Consider the following 24,531-nt stretch of genomic DNA (forward strand, 5'->3'; position numbering starts at 1 on the left):
GTGCCTGGGGAGCTTGTTAACAGTGCAGCGTTTCAAGCCCTTGCTGGAGATTCTTATGCAGTTGGTTTTGCACGAGACTTAGGAATCAGTGTGTTTACCCAGCTGCTCAGTGATCTGGATATAGGTCATTTGTGGTTCACAATTGAGAAATATTGCTTGAGGCCGTGGGAGCTTAAAGGTACCACATAGAAGCAGCAAGGAGCCCCTTGGGGATACACCAGGGGGGATATTGAGATGCTTAATCCTGTCTCCTGGCCTCTGCTCCCTGTTGGGGGGCAAAAAGCCTGTTTCCTCCTAAGCGCCAAGGCACCGAGTTCATCAAACCACGTCTACCATGGACAATAGAGAGGCCAAGATCAGAACCAAAGAGCATTTCTGAAGGAAAAGCAGACTAGTGAGGGCAAGCCAAGTACAAATGCAAGAGAGCATGTAAGAGATTTAAACCTCATTGCTCTATTCTTCTGTGGCCCCAGCAAGTGAGTGTTCTTCATGGTCAGATGGTAGATGCTTGTTTGGAGCAGGAGGGGAAGAGAGCCCTCAGCAACTCTCTTAAAAAAGCAACACTGGTTTTCAGTGTTTACCGTGCAGCAGGAGCTCACGCTCCGAGTTTTTGTTATGTATGTGTGGAACATGACCGGAAACCTGCCTTTTAACAAAATTTAGATGCATAGGTAGTCTACTGACCTTGCTTTGAGATATAGTAGACTAGAGTGTGTATGGCTAATGAAGTTCATTTTGCTTAGCTGGACCCTTCTTTAGTTTTGTGACTTAAGATTAAATGGGGATGTTTAAATGTGGTTTCAACTCTGATGATTTTTAGGATAGGGTTAGCTGGAAGAACACCACAGCACGTTTATACTTAGCATATGTTATGTGTGAAACTCTAGGTGCATGAATCTTGACTCTGGTTGCACAATAAAGCCTTTGAGGAGCTTTTATTTTATTATTATTATTTTTTAAAGATTTTATTTATTTGAGAGAGTACAAGGGGGTTTGAAGGAGAAGCAGACTCCCCACTGATCAGGAAGCCCCACAGGGGGCTTGATCCCAGGATCCTGGGATCATGACCTGAGCTGAAGGCAGACGCGTAACGACTGAGCCACCCAGGTGCCTTGAGGGGCTTTTAAATGTACAGGTGCCTGGGCTTTCCCTAGAAGGACTGGAGGGTGTGCCTCAGGCATTGGTTTTTCAAAGCTTCCTAGATGGTTTCCAGTCTGCTGGTAGCGGGGAGAACTGCTGGCCAGTTGTTGAAACGAGGCAATAGGGGTTCATTGTTGCGAGACCTTCAGATCTTTCAGTATTAATAACATTTTATATGAAATCTCCCGACCACCGAATGCTGGAAGACAATTCAGATTTTTAAAAATACAGGGTAGGCAGACAAAACACATCTGATCCAAGGGCAACAGCTTTGTGACCCCTGTTTTAGGCATTTAACAGTTTTCAAAATCTTAGAAGCTCTTTTCTACCTGTGAGCAGTTTTTATAATAATTGCCTTTTGTAAAAGTTTATTTATTTTTTGTAATCTCTATACACCCAATGTGGGTCTTGAACTCATGACCCCAAGATCAAGCGCGCTCTATCGACTGAGCCAACCAGGTACCCCTCCCCCCCCCACCCTGCCTTTTAAAAACTGCTACTAATGTATCCTTTAGTTTAGGCTTATCTTTCTTCTCCCCCTTTTGTTTGGTCCGGATTTTTTTTTTTTTTTTAAGATTTTATTTTTTGACAGACTGAGAGAGGGAACACAAGCAGGGGGAGTGGGAGAGGGAGAAGCAGGCTTCCCGCGTAGCAGGGAGCCCAATGCGGGGCTCGATCCCAGGACCCTGGGATCATGACCTGAGCCGAAGGCAGACGCTTAACAACTGAGCCACCCAGGCGCCCATGGTCCGGATTTTCTGTTGGTTACCTTGAACTCCATTTTTCTGTAACACACTTATATTTAAGTTACTTAAACATTCTTGAATATTGACCATAGAGGAAGTGCAGCAGAGAACGATCTGCGGTGCGTATTTCAATTGTGAGGAAGAATAACTAAGTTTTTACGATTCATAAATTATTGAGGCTCATTTTCTTAGTTGCTTTGTAATATGCCATCCCCCCCCCCCCGGAAATTTTATCATGTGCTCTGCCTTTCGTTTTTTCCTCTGCATATTCATATTATGGCAATCTTTTCAAGATCTCTCTTCCTTTTGCTGAAGTGAGGAAGTAGCTGTGAATTCATGAGCGGTGACTGCTTGTTCCAGAATTCATGCACCATTCTGATGTGCCAGACAGTGGCTGACATGCACACATAGCAAATGTTAAGAATCTCATTTGTGGAAAGGTTTGGTCTGATCCACATCAAGCTGTACTTTCTGAAATTAGGGAATATTAAATGCTTTTGGCAGATGGTGTGCTCTGAATGGGTGATGGGGCCAAGGGTAACGGAGGGTTATACCCTGAGCGGATTAGTTATGCACCCTCTATGTGTATTCGTTCATCTCTTTGGACAGTGTTAGGTAGTTTATTTAGATAGTTGATTTTTTTTTTTAAGATTTTATTTATTCATTTGACAGAGAGAGAGAGCACAAGCAGGGGGAGCAGCAGAGGGAGAAGGAGAAGCAGGCCTCCCCGCCAAGCAGGGAGCTGGATGTGGGGCTCGATCCCAGGACCCCGGGATCATGACCCAAGCCGAAGGCAGACGGCCACCTGACTTAACCACCCAGGCGTCCTAGAGACTTAATGTTAAGAACGTAAAGATGTGTGTCCTGAAGGCTGAAGTACTTTGTAATTCATACTGATCTTTTTCACTTTGTTCTTAAGGCAAACATGTTCATCCCTTAGTTCTATCACATAGAAAAACAAGAGGGTCCCAAGAGAAGGACTAACACGCAGTGCACTAAGACCAGTTTGTGGCTGTGGACATCAAAACGTAGCCCCAGTTTTAATTTTGATAACTAGCTTTTCCTCAGCATTAAACTCCTTCTGCATTTTCTCTTCTGCCCATTTTGAAGAATGAGATGGAGTCAACCATGGGAAGAGCACAGGAAGGGTGTGGAGATTGAGGTGGAAACAGGTGCCTCTGTGCTGGAGTAAGAGCGAGCTGGTGCATAGGAGCAAGGCACAGGAGGCCCAGTGGCTGGAGCTCAGTTTCAGGGAGGGGGAGGCTGGGATGGAGGCCCAGGAGAGGGAGCATGGCCCAGAATACACAAGGCCGTGGCAAAGACTTTGGGTTTTAGTTAAAGAGTAGCGGGGAGTTTTGAAGGTCTGTCTTTTTAACTTATTATTTGGAAATAATTTCAAGGTTCCAGAAAGATTGTGCAAATAGTACAAAAGACCTCCCGTATATCATTTACCTTGATTCATGAGTTTAATACTTTGCCACATTTGCTTTATCATTCTGTCTATTCAGTATAATTCTTAAAAAACATTTGTGAGTAGATTATATGTATTCAGTAGTGTGTATTTTCTAAGAACAAGGGTATTCTCATATAATCAGAGAACAGTTATCATACTGAGAAAATTTAACATCGATATAGCAATCTATAGTCCATATTCCAGTTTTGTCATAGCATCCTTTTATACCTTTTTCCTTTTTATTTTTAGTGTGTAGGATCTAATTTAGGATCACATGTTACCTTTAGTTGTCCTATCTTTTTAGTCTTTTAAAGTCTGGAACAGTCTCTCTTCCTTTCGTTGTCTTTCATGACATTGACATTTTGGAAATCTATAGAAGTGATGCCGTGTCCTTCTCAGGATCTCACACCTGGAGGCCCTGATGTCCATCTCATCCCTCACTGGTGGTTTTAAATTAAAAAAAATTTTTTTTTTTTTTTTTAAGTAAACTCTACCCCCATCGTGGGGCTCAAACTCATGGCCCCAGGATCAAGAGTCACATGCTGTACTGACTGAGCTAGCCAGGTACCCCTCAGTAGTGACTTTAATTTTGGTTACCCAGTCAGAGGTGATGTCTGGTTTCTCCCCTGTAGAGTTAATCATTTTTCTCTTGTAACTAATAAGCAATCTGTGGAAAAGACTCTTGGAACCATGCAAATATCCTGCTCCTCATTACATCCCCAACCTCCCAACTAATTTTCACTGTGATGATTTAAAAATGGTGATTTCCCTAGCCTACCACTCCTTTCAGATTTGCTGGTGGCACTGGAGAAGTGGAAATGGTAAGAATCCCTGGAAATGCACTTAATCTATAGATTCTGATTTAGAAAGCTTGGGTGTCAGCCAGTGTGGGTACCTAGAATCTATATATTTTTAAAAAACGTCTCAAGGGATTCTGATGTGGAAACAGGTTTGAGAATCACTGGATGAATGGCTAAAATAACCAGACAACATCATGGTATTTCATAGTGATTAGAAAAACATAGAACTCTCTTGCCTCCCACATCTGCATCCTTAAGAATGGGCATAATCGTGGTGCCTGGGTGGCTTAGTCGGTTAAGCGTCTGCCTTTGGCTCAGGTCATGATCCCGGGGTCCTGGGATCGAGTCCCGCATCCGGCTCCCTGCTCGGTGGGGAGTCTGTTTCTCCCTCTCCCTCTGCTGCTCCCCCTGCTTGTGCGCTCTCTCTCTCTCTCTCTCAAATAAATAAATCTTAAAAAGAAATGCGCATGATCAACCAGGTGTACTGAGGTAATAAATGAGATTCTGATTGAACTTACTTCCTTTGTAAGGGAAATTCAAGTTATTTTGATTCTGTTGGTGGTGTACTTCACATGATACACATGATTTTTTCTAAAATCAAGAAGAGGTTAACTAAATTTAAGATTGTATGTGGCTGAATTAAATTTGGAAATTTTTTTTATCTTTGTATTGTTTAAGTAATCTCTACACCCTACGTGGGGTTCGAACTCATGACCCCAAGATCAAGCATCACATGCTCCACTAACTGAGGCAGCCAGGCACCCCTGAGATATTTTTTGGAGATATAATTTATATACCATAAAATTCAACTTTTTAAACCATACAATTCAGTATTATATCCATAAAGTTGTCTAACCATGATCACTGTCTAATTCCAGCACATTTTCATCACCCCTAAAAGAAGCCTCATTAACAGTCATTCCCTAGTATATCTTACCCCCAAGCCCTGGAAAACACTTTTTTGTTTCTGTGGATTTGCCTCTTCTGGACATTTTATATAAATGGAATCCCTACAATACATGGCCTTTTATGCCTTTCTTTTTCCACCTAGCATAATGTTTTCAAGGTTCATCTATATTGTATGGCTGAATAATATTCCATTGCATGGATAATACCACATTTTATTTATTCTGTAATCTTTTTGTATGCTTACCAAGTCCAGTCAACTTTTAGTGTTTTGCCTTTTACATTTATTTTTTGGAGGTATTCTTTGTAAGTTATGGAAATAAACTCTTTAGTCTTTAATTAAGAGTAGTTAATGTTTTTTTTTTTTAAAGATTTTATTTATTTATTTGACAGAGAGAGACACAGCGAGAGAGGGAACACAAGCAGGGGGAGTGGGAGAGGGAGAAGCAGGCTTCCCGCAGAGCAGGGAGCCTGATGTGGGGCTCGATCCCAGAACCTTGGGATCATGACCTGAGCCGAAGGCAGACACTAAACGACTGAGCCACCCAGGGGCCCTAAGAGTAATTAATGTTATATGCAAGTGATGAATCACTAAATTCTACTCCTGAAATGAATATTACACTATATGTTAACTAGAATTTAAGTAAAAACTTGAAACAAAAAAAATTAAAAGAGTAACTATTGTTTTTCATTTCTATGCAGATTTCCATATTACATTGCTTTTCTTAATGAGGTTGCTTGGAATCCTGTAATTCTTTAAAAACTTGACCGTCTAGCTTTTTTTTTGTGGGGGAGGATCAAAGTGAGCATTTTGCTTTTGGGGGAGCTAATTATTTCAGTAATTGAATATATTATTTAGAGGGATCGCCTGAGATGTAGATGTTTGGTTTTATTTAGCATAAAATAAGCATGACCCCATTATTAAAACATCTGTACTACACAGTCAAGGTGCCATAAGGGATTGGAACCAGTAGAATACATTAAGATACTTAATTTTGCTGAAGTTAGAAAAACTTCAATACTTGGGTACCTACCATTTTGGGGCACATAGTATGTAACCTTTTTTTGAGGGGGGAGATTGTGCTTACTTTGTAGTTTTTTTTGAAAGCGGGAGTTTGACGAGCCTGAATTGCAGTAATCACCTTACCTATACTTAAATTCACTGGTATTTACTGTTTTTTTTGTGGGGGGGCGGTGAGCAAGAGCCTTCTTTGAGAATCTCATAAAAGTTTTGGTCCTTCCTTAGAAAATGTACACACACACACACACGTCCTTAAAATTTTGTGTATCATTTTGGAGGGCTTGTGAATTCTTGCTTTAATGGATAAAGGGACATCTTTATAGAAAATTCATGAAAATGAATACGAGTAAGAAGGGATTATCAGCGTCAGCTCTGACTAGGACAAAGCCCAGCAGAGTTAATGATAAGAAAAGCGAGGGTAGTAACAGGGGAAGCATACCCATTACTTTCCAAGGGCCATCTGGCTCTTTGCAGTTTGATGCTTTCTGTTGAACTGCATGTTTTGCTTCTGTTTTCATTTCCTCTTTTCTCTCCTCTTTCCCACCCAGGGAAGTCTTTGTTCACAGTTTATGGTTCTAATCACCTGGAGTTTACACTTGGGATTTATAATCAGACCTAAAGAATAAGCTACACATATTGTACGGTCTTCCAGTTAAGCGATTGCCCCTAGAAAGTGCTTTTAAGTTCTTCTAAAGGTGGATGTTTAATTTTAAAAAATTGCTATGGTAATTTGATGATCCGTGTCTTTAAGGGTATAAAATGTCATTTTGGCCTTATTAGCCAATTTATCTTGTCTCTAGTTTTTAAATTTAATTCAATTTTATTTTTATACAAATATATATATTGCAATCATGGCAGGTTACTTAAGAATAGAAGTTTTGGAACCCTAAGTATTTGTTTTCCCACAGCCATTACCTTCTACCGAGAATAGTTTCAGACTTCTAACGTTGGCACACACCTTTGCGTTAAAACCCTGCCTCTCAAAATAGGGTTCCTGCAAAAGGTTCAGTATAAGGGCAGAATCAATTGTAATATGAACTATGTTTTCAAAGAAATCTTGCACTTTCCCTATCTGCCTTATGGACCCAAAGGAAATAGTCAAATTCATCAAAATTTGTCAGAATGTCCAAATTAAAATACTTTTTGCTCCAAAAGTCTTCTTCAGCTTATGTGGAAAGGAAAAATACATGTGCCTTAAAAACGCAACAGTATAATTCACAATTATTGTGTAGTTTTTCTTTTTTATAGTAATATTCATTGTGGAATCTTAAGTTTTTGTTATGTATTTTTTTAAATCTTAAAATCTGCAGAGCGTTGTTTTTTTTTTTTTTAATCCCTTTTTGGCTTCTAACCAGCACTTTCAAATCAAAATTCAGAGCAGGTAGAGAAATGCTTTTAAAATGCATATTTGATGTAGTAAGTGCTATGTTATGCTTCTGAAAGCGCCTGGGTCACAGCTGCATACATGAAAATGCATGGTGACTGTAGGCATTGTTTCCTCACACAGAAAACGCAGTCTGTGTCTATCGCTGAATTTATGATGTAAATCAAATCCTAGCTTTCCTGTATTCAGAGATGGAGCAGAAAGGTTGAGGTGACCTAAAGGTTACAAATAACTTTGGCTTTTTGATTTGCCTACTGCAAGCCTCATTTTTTTTTTTTTTTTTTTTACTCTTTTCTATTAAGATTGATGTATTTAGATTTGGAAAGGTGAATCTAGTTCCATACCTTATTCTGTCATTGCCTCGTGCTAGTCTCGCGGAACCGTGCATTTATCATTCATTCCTGCCCCACTCCATTCTGTTAGGATGCGTGTACTGCACTGTGTTGTTGACAATATTATTAAAGGGTGGGGAGGACTCCAGTGTTAGGTACCAACTCTACATGCTTCCTCTGTGCTTTTTATCCCTCAGCAATGTGGACCTTGAAACCATGTACTAGAGGCACTGGGATAAGTTGGTTTTTCACGATCCAGTGAAAGAGTTTTAAAAGGTGCTTTGGGGAGAGTGTGCGTGTGTGAGTTACATTTATTGGAGCTTTGCCTCAGCACTGAAAGGGAAACCTAACAAGAGTAAGACAGATCCAGCTCTCAGGCAACCTCTGCTCTGGTTTAAGATACAAACCTACCTGCCTGATAATCAGAATGGTACCCCATGGATGGAGTATTCCGTGTGCTAGGTACAGTGTAAATGCTCTACTGAAAATGGCAGTTAAGACATTTATAAATCATGAAATGGGAAGGTGCCAAAGAATGGAGGACAAATTGGTTCTTCTATGGCAGAAACAAAAACCACACAGTGAGGGAGAGATAAGAGACACTAGAGGCCAATGAAGGGTGACCGAGACACAAGAGGCCAGTGAAGGGTGACCACGTCTCCTGGTTTATATTGATTTTAATCTTTAGAAACAGTACTCTTCCCTTTTAAGAGGAGAGCAGAATCTATTGGATGTCTCAGGAGTTGGGAAATTCTGACTTGAAAATTAGTGCTCATTCTGGGCACCGTACTTCTCTCTGAAATAAATATGCTATGGTTTATCTCTTTGAGATTAGAAATAGGAGATTCCTGAGGCACCTGGGATCAGTCAGTTAAGCGACTGCCTTCAGCTCAGGTCATGATCCCAGGGTCCCGGGATCGAGTCCCTCATCGGGCTCCCTGCTCAGCGGGGAGTCTGCTTCTCCCTCCCCTTCTGTGGCTCTCTCTCTCTTGCGCTGTCTCACTCTCTCTCAAGCAAATAAATAAAATCTTAAAAAAAAGATAAAAAAAATAGGAGACTCCTTTGTGAGGCTTAGATTTTATTAAACATTAGCCTTAGAGCCACGTAAGCTTGGCATAGAATTATTAACAGTTGAGAGCCTTCTGTACTGCTTTCTGCCTTTCCAGGGTTTGGTCCTACATTTAGTCCGGAGCAGTACGAAGGTTAGGCCTTTAATGGATGGCTTGCGTTGTCTATCTTTAGCACTGGGAGCTACTTAGTCTGATGTCCTCATTTTATAGACGAAGAAACTTTGCCCAAGAGAGGTTAATTCTCTTGCCTGAGATCACACGGTTCGTTGCAGAGCCAGAATGTAAATCTGGAACTCTTGACCTTTTTAGTTCATTTTAGTTCATTGCTTTCCCTTCACTATTTTCCCTCTCCTCTCTGCTTGCAGTTTTTTTCCGAGGTAGGAAACAGTAAGTGATTCCAACGAAGCTAGGTAGGCACTGCTTGTATGAATAATAATGATGACAGCATCCCATGGTTGTATTTGTTCCTCAAAACTTGCATAGCTTATTGTCTGCCACTATTAATTTTACAAGTGATCAGGTTGATTGTATGGTCAACCCATCTACCATTTTGAATAAGGTGTTATAGTCAACTTTGTATATCTTGAGTAATGGGTTTGGGGATAAGTGAAATTTTAAGGCATAACTAAGGTTTTGCTTGGTGTTCTTTTGTACCACATTCTTTTTTTGATCAACAGTGCTTCTAATGAAGAACAGAGGGGACTTGTTTAAACCGTGGATCCTTCCATTTACCTTGGCCTTTCTCAGTTGGATGTACTTGAACGAAGTGGAATGGCTAACGAGTAGTGAATGAGGGGAAGAAGGAAAAGAGAAATCTTGAATAATCCATAAATTTAATAGCCCCTGAATGCATGAAGAATGAATTATACTTAGCCTTATGACATCTTAAATGTTCCAATGGTAATATTTTAAATAGAAAAATGACCATTTTCTATCATATCCAAATTAGTAGGTATATTATTGAATACTGTTTATTTTGGAACATGATTCTGTATTTTGCAAAGGAATAATTTTCCATGAGTTTTCCATTTAAAATTCTGGAGTTTCTGCTGTATTGTGTTACTCTTGCGCACCTAATGTTAATATTTGATGACTATATTTCTTATAGACATTTGAGTATGATCGATTGCTTTTGGTTCAGTGTAAGGAAGGGTAGAGGTGGAATCATAGTCTTTTTTTTTTAATAGCTCTGGAATGGTACCATGGTTTAATCAGTTTTGTGCCTCTCATAAGTGCTTGTCATTTTACAGTAACACAAAGGTTCTTAACCAGGGGCAGTTTTGCCCCCCAGGGGACACTTGGTAATGTCTGGAGACATTTTTGATTGTCATAACTATATTGAATGCTATTAGCATCTTGTGGGTAGAGGCCAGGAATGCTGCTGAATATCCTTCAGTGCATTGGACGACCCCCAAAAGAATTCTCTGACCCCAAATAGCAGTAGTGCAAAGATTGAGAAAACTTCATGCATGGCATTTGCACCATAAAGTATATTGAATTAGAAAATGCATTCATTCTAGTAAGCATAAAGCTTTCTAGATTTGTATTCACACACCAATTTGATGATTCACAAGGGAGAATTTAGCTCTTCATTATGCTCAAAGTATTAAAACAAAATTTTGGCAATTATAATTGATTTTAGGTTAGTTGTATTCAGTTGAAATAGTATAATATTATAATCAAATGTTAATCACTAGTAAGATTCAATGTTCTTATTTTGGACTTCCCTTCTGCCTCAAGAGAGGTTCTTGGAGTCAATATTGTATATTATTCTCTGCAATATTTGCACTTGGATCAGATGTAATCAATTCTTTGGAAAAGTTAATTATCCAGATGTCTAAATCAGTAATTAATCTGGATAATCCCTATTCTCCTATATTCTACTTCGTCTCATCTTTAGTGTTTAAGTCTGAGATACTAAATAGACTTTGCTAAATCCAATGGCTAGCAAAACAGGCCTTCAGCTTCACGCAACAAAGCTAGAGTGGTTCCCACAATCCCAGTGTAGTAGAAGCTAAGTTACATTGGCCATATGTGCAGCATTCCTGATCCTACTTTATTTTATTTATTTATTTTTTAAGATTTTATTTATTTATTTGACAGAGAGAGAGAGAGAGCACAAGTAGGCAGAGTGGCAGGCAGAGGGAGAGGGAGAAGCAGGCTCTCCACCAAGCAGGGAGCTGGACGTGGGGCTTGTTCCCAGGACCCTGGGATCACAACCTGAGCTGAAGGCAGCCGCTTAACCGACTGAGCCACCCAGGCGCCCTCTGATCCTACTTTAAAATTACTACCTCTTATTTCTGTTGACCCAATTTAATTTGGACAAAAATTTTAAACAGTAGATAGAAAAAAAAAAACCCACCCAAACAATAAATAGATACTTGATTTTTTTGTGGGGGGTGAGGATTGAGATGGGGGAAGGAATAACTTATAAGGGAAGAGTATTGAAAAGCACTTAAGTGCTTTATGATCACACACAATGTGTGATAATACATAATGACGTGATAACTTGTTGGATTTTCTTCTTAAATAGTCATAAATGCCACCATTAGGTAGAGGATTAATGGATGGTCCTATGTGATGCTCCTCATTTCAATATGGTGCTTGGCAGGAGCCAAACCCATACCTAAAATGATTGCAGGTGCTGTTCTTTCCTTTTTATTCATGTCTACTGGAACATGACCTACTGAACTCTCAACCTTAGAAGTTTGGCTGATGTGACATTCCTGGGAGACTGTCAGGATCTGGAACATTTGTTTGTTAATATCTATGGCAGCTAGAGCAGAAGCAATTCTAGGTAGGTTTAAGTGCCAGTGAGTTTGGAATTTGGAAATAGGATTTTTGAGTGTTGGCAGAAAGCGTTGGAGCGATCCCTTAGCAATGGCAGTCATCTGATCAGTCAGAAATAGCCTGTGCTGTGACAAACGGGAGGCTGCCAGGAAGTGACGCTAGTGCGTGATAGATTAGGTGAGGCTGAGGAGCACGTCAGGAGATGGCGTTCTAATATGAGGGAACTGTGGAGTCATGTCAGAGCCGTGCCTCACTGCAGAGTTTCCATGTGACGGACCTGCCATACTTTGCTGTTTAAGAGGAGCGAGACATCCGAAAACTTGCTGAATCTTCACCTCTCTCTTCTGGGGCTTTTTTCCTTGTGGTGGTTCTCAACCCTGGCAACACGTTAGAATTGCTGGAAGTTTTTAAAAATGACTAATGCCTGTGTCCCACTCCTAGCAACCCCAATGTAATTGAGGCCTGGGTATCATTTGTTGTTTTTGTTTTTTTTGGGCGGGGGGTATCGGTATTTTTAAAAGAGCTCCACAGATGAATCAAACATGCAACCGGGATTGAGAACCACTGCTTTATAGCAGGGCCTCAGAATTGTCTGGAGGGCTATTTATTAGGTCTGGGCTGGGGCCTGCGAATCCATTTGCATTTCTAACAAGTTCCCAGGTGATGTTGATACTGACCTTAAGGAGATCACATTTTGAGAATCACCAAGAAGGCAGTCTTAAAAAAAAAAAAAGTCATTTGGGTTTAATTGATGGCTTGATTTTTTTTTTTTTTAAACATTGCTAGAGATACATTGTAGGGTTAAAATTTGAGATTAAAGAGTATTATGTATATGATTCCTTTTATGTAAAAAAGGAAAGGTTGATTTTTTTTACAATTGTTTTATTAATTTTTTTGGAAGAAAAAGCCATATCAATAATAACTAAAAGTTTTGTATGGTACATCATAGTTCAAAAAGCTAATGAATTTACTATTTTTTTATTTTAAAATGTTTTATTTATTTATTCATGAGAGTCAGAGAGAGAGAGAGGCGCAGAGGGAGAAGCAGGCTCCCCGCCTAGCAGGGAGCCCGATGCGGGACTCGATCCTACGACCCTAGGATCATGACCTGAGCCGAAGGCAGATGCTTAACCATCTGAGCCACCCAGGCGCCCCTGAATTTACTATTTCTAATAGGCTTTTTGAACTATTTAAAATAACCTGTGTTTGTGGTTTTTTTTTTTCTTAAACCTCATTATTGGAGAATCCTGCAGATTTCAGATCTTATGTTTTGTAGTCTCTTTAGGTATATTAATGGATGTAGCCCAAATAAAAATTCTCATTCTTGTTCAATAGAAATTTTAAGAATTTTCAGTTTGGAGAGTTTATTTTGAGATGGGAGAAATGTTTTCTTTTTCCTTATCTTAAATATGCTGGAGGAATGGAGCCATACACTGAGAAGAACAGGGGGTAAGTAGGAACAGAGAAGGAGAGAGTGCGTATAAGTTGGGGCAATGTTAGAGGAAATAGAACCTTCCAGGTTTGGAAAGAGAGGAGGGGGAGGTGGCCCAAGATTTCCAGGAATAAAGAAACCCAAGGAGATGGATATGACCGAGCTCCTGGATTCAAGAGCTTGGCCAAAGTCCCAGAGTTATTGTGTGGCAGAGTTTGTGCTCAAATTTGGATCCCTAAGACTCAGAGTTGATTCTCTTTTCTGCAAAACAGGTAGATAAAGGAAAAAAATGTTAGTTCTAATGACCCAACTCTGCAACAAATGATAGTTTTGCATCCTGGAAAAAAGTTGCTCGATGGCATTGACCCTTGTTGCTCTATGTGGATATTGAGAATTTGTAGTCCCTAAACAACAGCTTCCAATGTGACTTTCTGTGCTTTTCAGAAATCATCCTCAGCCTTTGATCACTATGCTTGAACACAGACCTGATTGCTGGCCAGTACTTTTGCAGCAGCTGACGGCTTTTTTCCAGCAATGCCCTGAAAGGTAATGTAAAATAAAATAAATGAGGGAGATGGAATGGCATATGCTCATTTTAGAGCTTTTGTTTTGTTTTCCTTTTTTTTTTAAAGCTACTTTGACTATGTTGTTTTGAAGAAAAGAAATGTTTTAGAACATAATATAGTAGTGTTTTCTTTTTAAGAGTAAGAGGCAAAACAAAACAAAACCCTACCAGATCTAATTGATGGTTGAAATATTGAATATGAGAAAAGCTGTTATTAAAGTTAAGACTTCCCTGCTCAGTGGGGAGTCTGCTTCTTCCTCTCTCGCTGCCCCTCCTCCCCGCTCATGCTCTTTCTCTCTCTCTCTCTCAAATAAATAAAATCTTAAAAAAAAAAGTTAAGCATTGATTAGTTAGGAAAGTTGACTAGAAATAGTAGGTAAGCTACTACACAATACATAGGAAAGATAGCTTCTTCCCCCTGGGAATTGAGTAGTGAGTGATCTCTCCATTGGAAACCTGCCAATTGGGATCAAGTAATACCGCCACACATGGGCTCAGTTTAGCTTCACCAGGGCGTTCTGATGGTCCTCAAAAACTACCCCCTTTCTTCCATTCTTACTGCCATGACACCGGCGCATATCCTCATCTCTTGCTGTGGCTTTTGCCACCTGTTCCTAATTGACATCTCTGCCTCCAATCCTGTCCTGCTCAGAGCAATTCTCTAAACATCCATCAGGGTGTTATGTCAAGAAAGTAAATCTTGGGACGCCTGAGTGGCTCAGTCAATTAAGGTCTGCCTTTGGCTCAGGTCATGATCCCAGGGTCCTGGGAAGGAGCCCCACGTCAGGCTCCCTGCTCAGCGGGGAGTCTGCTTCTCCCTCTTTCTCTCCCTCTTTGTGCACGTGTACTCTCTCTCAAACAAATAAATCTTTAAAAAAAAAAAAAACAAGAGAGTAAATTTTATCGTATCATTCCCTTGCTTAAGTTAACACAATTGTGGTTTTAAAACTGCACTTGCATAGTGTGGGCTGAGCATGGGGACTGCCCTCTACCCCATTAGCTCTTTCTATAGATCTTACATGTTGATATTTTATGGCAGCTTTCTACTGGCAAACAATAGTGTGGCTTCCAGAATAGTTGGAAAATCCCTGGGCTAGAGGGTAAAATCGAATTTGTTATGCTAGGCTCTCTTTCTCACACAGTTTCAACCTATTTCCCCAGTTTTCTCTTGACTTACTAATTTATGAATGGTGTATTCAGCTGTACTCGGACTTGCTTTCGGTTCCACACAGAAAGCCATGCTGTTCCCTTACCTCCGTGCTTTTGCTTATCAGTACCTCCTTTACTCTTGAATTTTACCCCAACCCTTTCCTGACTCATTTCTCTATTTTAAATCTCTCTGCTCGAAAGTCCTTGCTTACCAAGCTGAATGAGATGTCTCTTTTATGTGGTCTCATAGTAACTTTCAGCTGTGATTTGTAACATTATTGTACTTCATTGTATTATAATTCCTTTCTGGGAACACTTTCTGAGGGCAGAGACCATTTCTCATTAGTCTTTGTATTAAGAAAGCCTGGTGCATTTCTAGGTGCTCTTTAACTACTGAATTTATGTAGATGAGGTGGGTTGCAGAGGGCCTCCTAATATAAAAATATCACTGCATGCTTAGTACCATCATGCAAGGTCATGATAGGATACAATTGTCCGAGGTAATCCAATGCCTGAGTTACATTCACCACACCAGTTACATTCATATTTTCTTGCTCTTGAAGGTTTTACAGTGTCCTATTCATTACAGTTTCTTAGAACACCATTTCTAAGTCCATAACTCCAATGTTAGACGGGATTTTTAGGCACGGTGTACTGCCATAGGAAGTTTTAATAGACATAGGGAACCTTGGATCATCTGCTGGTGAGAAAAATTAATGTGACATTTGGATGATAGCCCAACATAAACATCACTGTCCTCTTTTCCCTCACCTAGATTGCATTTTCAAAGGTAAGATATTAATATTTCCTAAATAAGTCTTTGTTCATCTTTGTCAGAAAGTAAAAATAACAAACTTATAAATACATTTTTTTAAATGAAATTTCTCACTCTTGTTAAATAGATTAGGATATTTCATAAAAGATGCTGTTGCTGTGGTGCCAAATTTATTATTAAGCTTGTTTTTAGGGTAATCCTCGAGAATATCTTTCTTTTCCAATTCTTGAGTTAGCCATCATGTAATTAATTACCTTTTGGTTATCTTCATTTCAAAGGAGTATTACATTGGGATTTGGAAGTAGTTCTCCTAATGAAATATGTCCAGATATTCATAAGGTAAAAAAGATTATTAATTGACTTGGGTTTTTTCACTGATAAGCTTCTATTGACTCTTTTCATTCAAGTTCTCACGTGTTAGATTATGATATCTAGAGCCTTTTGGAAGTTCTATATTAAATTTATTTGCTAAGAATAATTTCAGTTGCCTCGTTTCCACTTTTATACTATGGGGTTATTCTTTGCAGAATGAAATTGATATTTCTGGTTTGCATTTTTCAGCAGACCATTAGTTTCCTGAGATTTAATTTTAAAGCAAGTTAGCTTAGTAACTTAGTAACTTTAGTTGTTTGGAAGGTAATGAAGGAAGATTGGTGATTTAACTTACTAAGAATATAAATAGTGATTCACAACTAGGGGAAGAAGGCAAAATGTTGTGAAGAGAGCTTGTATTCTGGTTCTTCCTGTGTTAGGAATTGTTGATTAGCTGGGTTCATTTTTAATAGTATGTAAATGTCCTGACATGACAGTTTATCTTCATGCTAGTTTTTTTGGGCATTATTTTCTAATTAAATTCTGCATTCATTTATAGAAGGCCTGCGACGTTAAGACCTGAGAATTGCATAAATTGTCAATGACGTCATTGTCTCTTGGCCTGGTACTTTAAGTTTATCTAGTCTGACGCATAATATCTCAGATGAAGGAATGAAGGAGAGCAATATCCAATGACTTTCTCAAGGTCACATGGTTAGTTAGTGGTTGAGATGGGCCTAAAGCCTCAGTTTCTTTTTTTTTTTTTTAAAGATTTCATTTATTTATTTGACAGAGAGAGACACAGGGAGAGAGGGAACACAAGCCGGGGGAGAGGGAGAAGCAGGCTTCCCGCGGAGCAGGGAGCCCAATGCGGGGCTCGATCCCAGGACCCTGGGATGATGACCCGAGCCGAAGGCAGATGCTTAACGACTGAGCCACCCAGGCGCCCCAAGCCTCGTCTTATTCCGAGCTTTCCCCTCTCACTTCTCCCTCCATGAACATAAAGAAAGACTTGTGTGTAGATAGATACATGCACAATTAGTTATGTTTGTAAACGTTCTTAATCACTTTGGGATTTCAGGGTGTCTGTTTTATTATATTTCTTTTCTCCTTCAGATCTGTCAATTTATACCCCCTGAAATGACAGTCATCAGACACCATGTAGGAGATACAAAATCTAAAATCAGGACAGATTAAGCCAAGGAGATTTTTATTTTTTTTAAAGTTTTTATTCATTTATTTATTTTAAAGATTTTATTTATTCATTTGACAGAGATGGAGAGAGCACAAGCAGGGGGAGTGGCAGGCAGAGGGAGAGGGAGAAGCAGGCTCCCCAGTGAGCAGGCAGCCTGACATGGGGTTCGATCTCAGGACCCTGGGATCATGACCTGAGCCAAAGGCAGGTACTTAACCGACTGAGCCACCCAGGTGCCAAGCCAGGGAGATTTTTAAACAGTATATTGTCCTAAAGAAGCTTAGCATTATGTTCGTGATGTCAAACAATAATAGCGTCTTGGAAATATGTTTCTTTATGAACCTTGCAGTTTGCACTCAGCATCTCAAAGTAGGAGAAAACTGGTAAGTTATTTGTGGACGTTCTTGACACCTGGATAGTGTTTATTCTTTGGGGAATGCATTATTAGAGATGGGGAAGCAATGTTTCTTCAGTCTCTCTGGAAACTTTCCATATTCTAACCTACACATACATTGTCTGCTTGTTTGATCTTTGAAGATTTTTTTGGTTTCCTAAAATGGATGGTATGATAAAGGCATGTTTCAGTAATAATTATGAACTCAGAAGTCCTCAGAAGTTTTTTATAGATTGTGTAAACATTTGTTTCATAAGGAAAAAATTCCTCCAGCTTGTGAGCTCCATCAGAACGAGTCTTCTTGTTTCTTGCTTTGTTTCTAGCACGTAGAAGAGTGAAGGGGATGCTGTAGGTACTCAGTAAATTTTGCCAAGAGAATCAATGAATAAATAAATCTTATCAGTTTGGTAACTTTAAAATTTTTATTAAGGTTAATGGTGTTTTGAAATCACATTGCTGTGTAATGTATAGTATTAGAAAATTATGTTTGTCAAGCATAATTCAAATAGCGTTTCCTCCATGAAGTATTGAAGTATTGCGCTTTATACCTTTCTTTTAGAAGTTTTCACTTTCTGTCCTCTAGTCCAGGAACACGGCTGATTGCCACTGTATGCCTCTTTTTTTTTTTTTTTTTTTAAGATTTACTTATTTGAGAGAGAGAGAGAGCTTGCACAAGCAGGGGGAGAGAGAGAGAGGGAGAGAGAAAATCCCAAGCAGGCTCGGTGCTCAGCGTGGAGCCTGGTGCCGGGCTTGATCCCATGACCCTGAGATCATGACCTGAGCCAAAACCTGAGCTTAACCGACTGAGCCACCCAGGCGCCCCCTAGCCTGTATGCCTCTTAAGGATAGATAATGTTGGGGCACCTGGGTGACTAAGTCGTTAAGCGTCTGCCTTCAGCTTGGGTCATGATCCCATAGTCCTGGGATCGAGCCCCGCATTGGGCTCCCTGCTCAGCAGGAAGCCTGCTTCTCCCTCTCCCACTCCCCCTGCTTGTGTTCCCTCTCTCACTGTCTCTCTGTCAAATAAATAAAAATCTTAAAAAAAAAAAGAAAGAATAGATAATGCCTGTTCACCTTTGTATCTTACCTAATAATTCCTTATTTATAATAAATATGAAACAGTAAAATAAAATTATGATATCTGATCCATGCTAATTGTAAAACTACTCTATGATGTAATATAATTGAATCAATTAATTTAGTGATTGAAAGTCTCTTGGGAGGCCTAGTATGTCATTCTTGGTGATAACAGCAGTTAACAGAAATCCATGCTGTCATTTGGCTTATAGTCTGGCCCGAGATAGAGATATTAAGTAAATAATGACAATATATTCATTGTCCTGTGGAAGCGCATAATGGGGATCTGCCTTAGGCTAGGGAAGGCCCTCAGGGAGTCATTTTAAAGGAGAGAACTGGAAGATGACAGGAATTAGCAGAGGAAGGAACAGGAAAGGAAGAAAGCAGAGAATGTTCTAGGTAGAAGAAACAGCAAATGGGAAGAAAGCTCAGAGTACTTGATCGAACATCTGAAAGACATTTAGTGTAGCTCAGTGGAGAGCAGAGGGGAGCAAGAAATGAGGCTGAAAAGACAAGCAGAGGCTAAATTATGGAAGGTTTGTGAATTGGACTAAATACTTTATCTTAAGGGGCACACTCTTTTAAGCTGGTGACCTGATCAAATGTATATACCTCAAGGGTCATTCTGGCATTTTAGTGACTTTGGATGTGGAGTTATTGAGATACATTGAAATCTAAATAGATAAGAAAGATTTGTAAAGCCTTCCTCCTTTGAGTGGGAAGAGCTTAAGAGGAAGGGCTTGGCAAATTACTTTACCTCTCTCTGCTTTCATTTCTGCATCTGTGTAACGGGATGATTTTATTTCGTAGGGTTGTGATGAGGATGACATGAATTGAAAGGTGTAAAGTGCAATAGCTTGGACACCACATGTGTTAACCATTTGACAAGTAAATGTTAACTGTTCATATAGGCTTCTTGGTATGTCTGTATGGTTTTGTTTTACATAGAACTTCATCTATAGAGTTTTTCCAAAAATGCATGCCCATGTCCTATTCCTGGAGAGTGCATCCTGACGTCTACAATTCCAAAAAGGTTCTAGGATCATTTTGATGTTCACCAAAGCCTGGTCCTGCAGATGCAGAGGCTATTTTAGTATGCAAGTAGAGGTTCTCGTAGTCCTGGGCTTCTGGCTCGTGGGCTCCAGGTGTTGTCATTTTCCCCAAGACACAAAGACCTGCTTGGCATGGATCCAGGTAGGTCATGGTGGAATGGAAGAATCACAAAAACAAGTTACATTCCATGGCATCCTAGTGTGTCATGAACTATAAGTTGATGTTTGACAATTACTGCTTGGTACCCTGTTTAACTTGGTGACTGGCTTATGCATGAATGATTTGCAGGTCGGAAGTTTCATGTATCCAAATAATGGCACCATTTCTATGGTATCTATATTGCGAACCATCCCAGTTGCAAGAATATGCTAAATTGCGACTAACGCTGCTCAAAGTCTTACTTCAACCCCGGGTTCCTGGTGACCCAGAACAACCATCAGTCTTGGAACAACAGATACTTCAGCTGTGTTGTGACATGGTTCCGTGTTTGCAGGTAAGGTCCCTCGTCCTCCTTCACTGATACAACAGCAGCATCAGTAACTGTAACTGTTGGTTGTTATCGTCATGCATAGAGTAGAACCTATGTGATTTGCAAATCCGATACAAGCCTGGTTCCAGGAATGCTCACAGGCTTTTGGAGATGAGGAAGGAACCAAATCTAGAGTTAACATTTACACATAGCGTGTTAACCAAGTTCACAGACCTATAAGTCAACATAATCCATTTTAGGATTAGTAAGAATGCAAACTTTCTGTTGTTCAAGGAAGACTTCTCAGGGTAAAGAATTTTGAGTTGAGTTTCTCTTTGTGCTAGACACAAGAGAGTTACAAGATTAGAAAAATCTCGTACAAATTAGAAAAAGGTGTGCCTCTGGGTAGATACAGCCCCGGAGATGCAGGACTTGGCCAGCTGAGTGCTGGCTAGATTCCAGTTTCCACATGTCTCCTTACAACGTACGTGGTGACCCTGATGTTTCCTGCTCCTGAGAAGCCCACAGTCTAGGAAGGGAGTTAAGACAAGTATATAAATTCTCATAATTCGAAGTAGATGGGTAAAAGATGTTTAACAGGTATGGATAAAATGCCTAGGAAGTTCAAGGGAGAAATAAATATGAGCTAATGTCTCTATAACTGCAGATTTAAAAAAAAAAAATGCCAGTTGCCAGTGGGTTGTGATGTTAGTGTAGTGATTGATTTATCAGGCTGTCCTTCTCATCGTCGAGCTTTCTCGTTTGCCTAGAATCTGAGCGCCATGCTGCTTAGCTGATGGAGGGAATCTGTGAATATTTTTCAGAGTGATCACTTGAGGTCACAGATGACCTGTTTTAAGTTTGTGTTAGCAAAGAGTGACTAGAGTGAATCTTTCCTCTGTGACTCATAAATAGACTTTCCTGTAATCAAGGCAGAGAAAAGTTAATTAAAATGAATTCTCCTGTGGCTTTTCCAAGGCTTTTGTTTTGTGTGGGCAATAAAGCAATGTATAGGCAGAACATCTTGAAATGGGGTACACTTTTCCCACCTCATGCTTGCATTACCCAGTTCTGTGTTCTTTGGTGGATGTTTGCCTTCATCCTCATGAACCTATATTTATAAGCCTAAATAACTTCTACAAGTGAGCTCTGTGAGATATTTTGGGGAATCTGTGACTTCTTAATATAGTCGAGATAGGCAAAGAAAAAAAGATGATAGATACATCATTTGGAACTAATGGAACTAGCAACATAAATAAATACATGTAATCACTTAACAAATTGGCTTTATTAGAGTATGAAGAATCTGAGCATCAGATTTTTAGTGGGAACGTAATCCATTTTCCCATTGATTACAGGTATTTCTTAAACTCTGAGATAACCATCCCATGACTAAATTTTTAGTGATAAGAAGCATGCCATTTTGCAAGGCAACATTTTTTTTTAAGTGCTTCTAATTGACCTGCATTTTCCTGAGATTACCCATTAGTTTCCATTCTTCATAGAACAAAACAAAATAGGCTTTTAAAAAAGCCCATCTGCATCCTATTTTGTGTTCTTTCTTTCTCTCTTCTTTCCCTTTCTTCCTTTCCATCCTTCCCTCCTTTCTTTCCTTCATCACTTTCTGTACTAGGGTTTCCAGAACTGTCCATTGCCAGGAATTCTCTAGTTTATTAGCGCTCAGAATGTGTTGCTATGAAATGTTCTTTTTAGAGCTGAATACGCTCCTGTATTTGTGGTCTGACCCATACTGTGCATGTGAATAGAATCTCATCAGTTAAAAAAAAATGTTATTTTAGAAATAACCATGCCACCTGTTGACCCATGATGAAACGATGGTTAATGAAATTTCTAGTTTCTTTTCATGCCAGTTGCTCTTCCATTTTGTATTTGTATTTGTTTGTTTTTTACTTACCTGCCTTAAACTTTACTGTTGACTTTGGTCCACATGGTTCCTTCTTTTTAATTGTGACTCTCGTCATTGTACATGTTATCCATTGCACATAATCTATCGCTACATCAAGATAGAACATTACTTCACAAGTATTGCTAAAAATTAGGGTAATATTAACAATTAGAGAGCCTGTAACGCTAACTTGCTGAATTGTCCAAATTTTTTTTTTTATTATGGAAAATTTCAAGTATACACAAAAAATACATTCAAGGAAATATATTGTCCAATAAACATGAGGCTTTGTCTTGTTTTAAATCCCTTTTCTTGGGGGTACCTGGGTGGCTCAGTTGTTAAGCATCTGCCTTCGGCTCAGGTCATGATCCCAGAGTCCTGGGATCGAGCCCCGCATCGGGCTCCCTGCTTGGTGGGAAGCCTGTTTCTCCCTCTCCCACTCCCCCTGCTTGTGTTCCCTCTTTCTCTCTGTCTGTCTCTGTCAAATAAATAAAGTCTTTAGAAAAAAATAAAATAAATCCCTTTTATTGGTGGCCTTTTGCCTTTCCCACTGTAGATTTGCAAAAGAGTAAAATAATTTAGCTACTTGACGGTTCACATTTATTTTTTTATAACTTAGTATTTTCTATCTCTTCTCTCTTGATCTTTTAATATCTTTTTTCCTCCTGTTTGTGAGGAATTAATTTTTCTCTTTGTGCAACTTATAGTCCTTTTGGGTTATTATGGTGGTAACGATTGGTGAAAGGTACAGCTGGTCAACTGTAGGCTTTCCTCTTGATGAATTTAACAGACACAAGGCTTCTGATTGAAGCAGATGGTTCATTGTTTGTAATTTCTGGTAAATGCCAATGTGTCTGTGAGCAGGACCATATCCTTAATACCAACTCCAGAATTTTGATCGGAACAGCTGGGTTTGAATTGAATTGGGATTTTCAAGAGCACCCAAGTCCTTCCTATCTAATGCATTAGCCTGTTGAGAAGACACCCTACCATTTGAATATGGTCTTTCATTGCATCTGCCAAGTGTGGAAATGATGCCGTCAGTTAAGGTTGTCTGAGCAAATATCTTCCAGATGAAGGGCTTAGTAGTACATTAGAATAACATGCTAACCCTTTTCTTCCAGGTAACTGTGTTGGAATCATTGAAAGGAGAGTTCATTTGGAGAGCTCAAAACCAACTTTAATTAATTTCCTTCAACATGTTGGCACGGTCATGTACTTTGTCTTAAAGAAAAATCTGCACTCAGAGAAGTCAGAAAAATAAAAGAATTTGTGTCAGCCAGCAGTAACAAAAGTGGTAGCAAATTGTATTTTGGTTAGTGACAAAAATAAGGAGAGTTTATACATGGTTTAATTCTCTTTGAGTCATGTAAATGTCTTCATCTCTTTAAGTCTTTATAGGTTTAGGGAAAAAAGACTGTTAGTACTTCTTACATAGTTTAAAATTATCCTTTGTTTTGTATATTATTTTAATATCATATCATGTAATGACTTTTTTTAAACAGGTAAAAGATTTGATCCAGACAACAGAAGTGATGCTGTTTATTGAGGAAGTATATTTAAGCCTTCTGCGTCATCCCGTTTTCTGGAAAATTCAGCTTATCCAGCTGACCCTTCAGCTGCTGTGTGTCTGCGAAGTCAGCTTAACAATAACTGGGGAATGCTCATCTTTAATTCACCTTTTAGAGCACAGTGTTGAACTTCTGAAGGAGGTAAGGAGAATACGAGATTTTAACACGTCAGTTCTCTTAATTGGGTCTTTCAGTAGCAGGGTGCGTGTGCTCTTTTACTTCATTGATATCAAAGGTGTTTTGATCAAATACCATGAGATCATACTATTAATGTACTACTATTGTCATCTGTTATAAAAACAAGTCATTACATTTGGAGCACCAGTTAAGGGTCTACCACTGTGGCATTTTTTTTTTTCCATTTATGTGTGTAGAATGCAAGTCTCGAACACCTATTATATGCCAGACACTATAGAATACATACATAAAAAGACACTTTCTGTGACCTCAAGAGACTTCCAGACATGCACATAAATAATTTAAGTAACTGGCGTCCAATAAGGTGAATGCTTCTATGGGAGTATATGTAAAGGGCAGCGGGAGTACAGGTTAAGGGAAGTTGGGCATGAGTTCTGATTTGAGGAGGTCTGCCTAGGAGTTTGCCTGATACAAACCAGATGTTGGGGGGCATTCCAGCTGTGGAATAGCATGTGCTCAAACACAGACACATGAGCAAGCAGAGTAGGCAGGATGTGTTCAGAAGACAACATCTGCCATATTGTTGGCGGATGAAGGTGTAGGAGATAAGGCTGGTCTACCACAAAAGGTCTTGCATGCCACATGAATGAGTTTACGATTTTATCTTCTAGGCAATGGCATGCTATTGAAGACCTTTCTGCATAGAGGTGCCCTCAGATTTTTGTATATGAAGGATCGTTGTAGGAGATTGGAGGAGGTTTTAGAGCAGGGCTACACTACTAAGGCAGGAAGTGAGGAGGCATGTCTTACACTGTGGGTCTGGTCTTAAACTACCACAGTGTGCGTGGCTTAA

At 39.5% G+C, this 24,531-nt stretch overlaps 1 protein-coding gene across 4 annotated transcripts in view; it reads left to right on the forward strand.

Annotated features, from left to right (window-relative positions):
• Positions 1 to 24,531, forward strand: part of FOCAD (focadhesin) — a 309,238-nt gene that overhangs the window by 59,185 nt on the left and 225,522 nt on the right. For all 4 annotated transcript variants that reach the window (XM_036082633.2, XM_036082632.2, XM_078061288.1 and 1 more), the window contains 3 exons: positions 13,519 to 13,620; positions 19,883 to 20,087; positions 23,475 to 23,681. In XM_036082633.2, the coding sequence (XP_035938526.1) occupies positions 13,519 to 13,620; positions 19,883 to 20,087; positions 23,475 to 23,681 (514 nt within the window). The remainder of the gene's footprint in view (positions 1 to 13,518; positions 13,621 to 19,882; positions 20,088 to 23,474; positions 23,682 to 24,531) is intronic.

This window comes from Halichoerus grypus, chromosome 14 (genome assembly GCF_964656455.1).
Source record: "Halichoerus grypus chromosome 14, mHalGry1.hap1.1, whole genome shotgun sequence".
Taxonomy (NCBI): Eukaryota; Metazoa; Chordata; class Mammalia; order Carnivora; family Phocidae; genus Halichoerus; species Halichoerus grypus.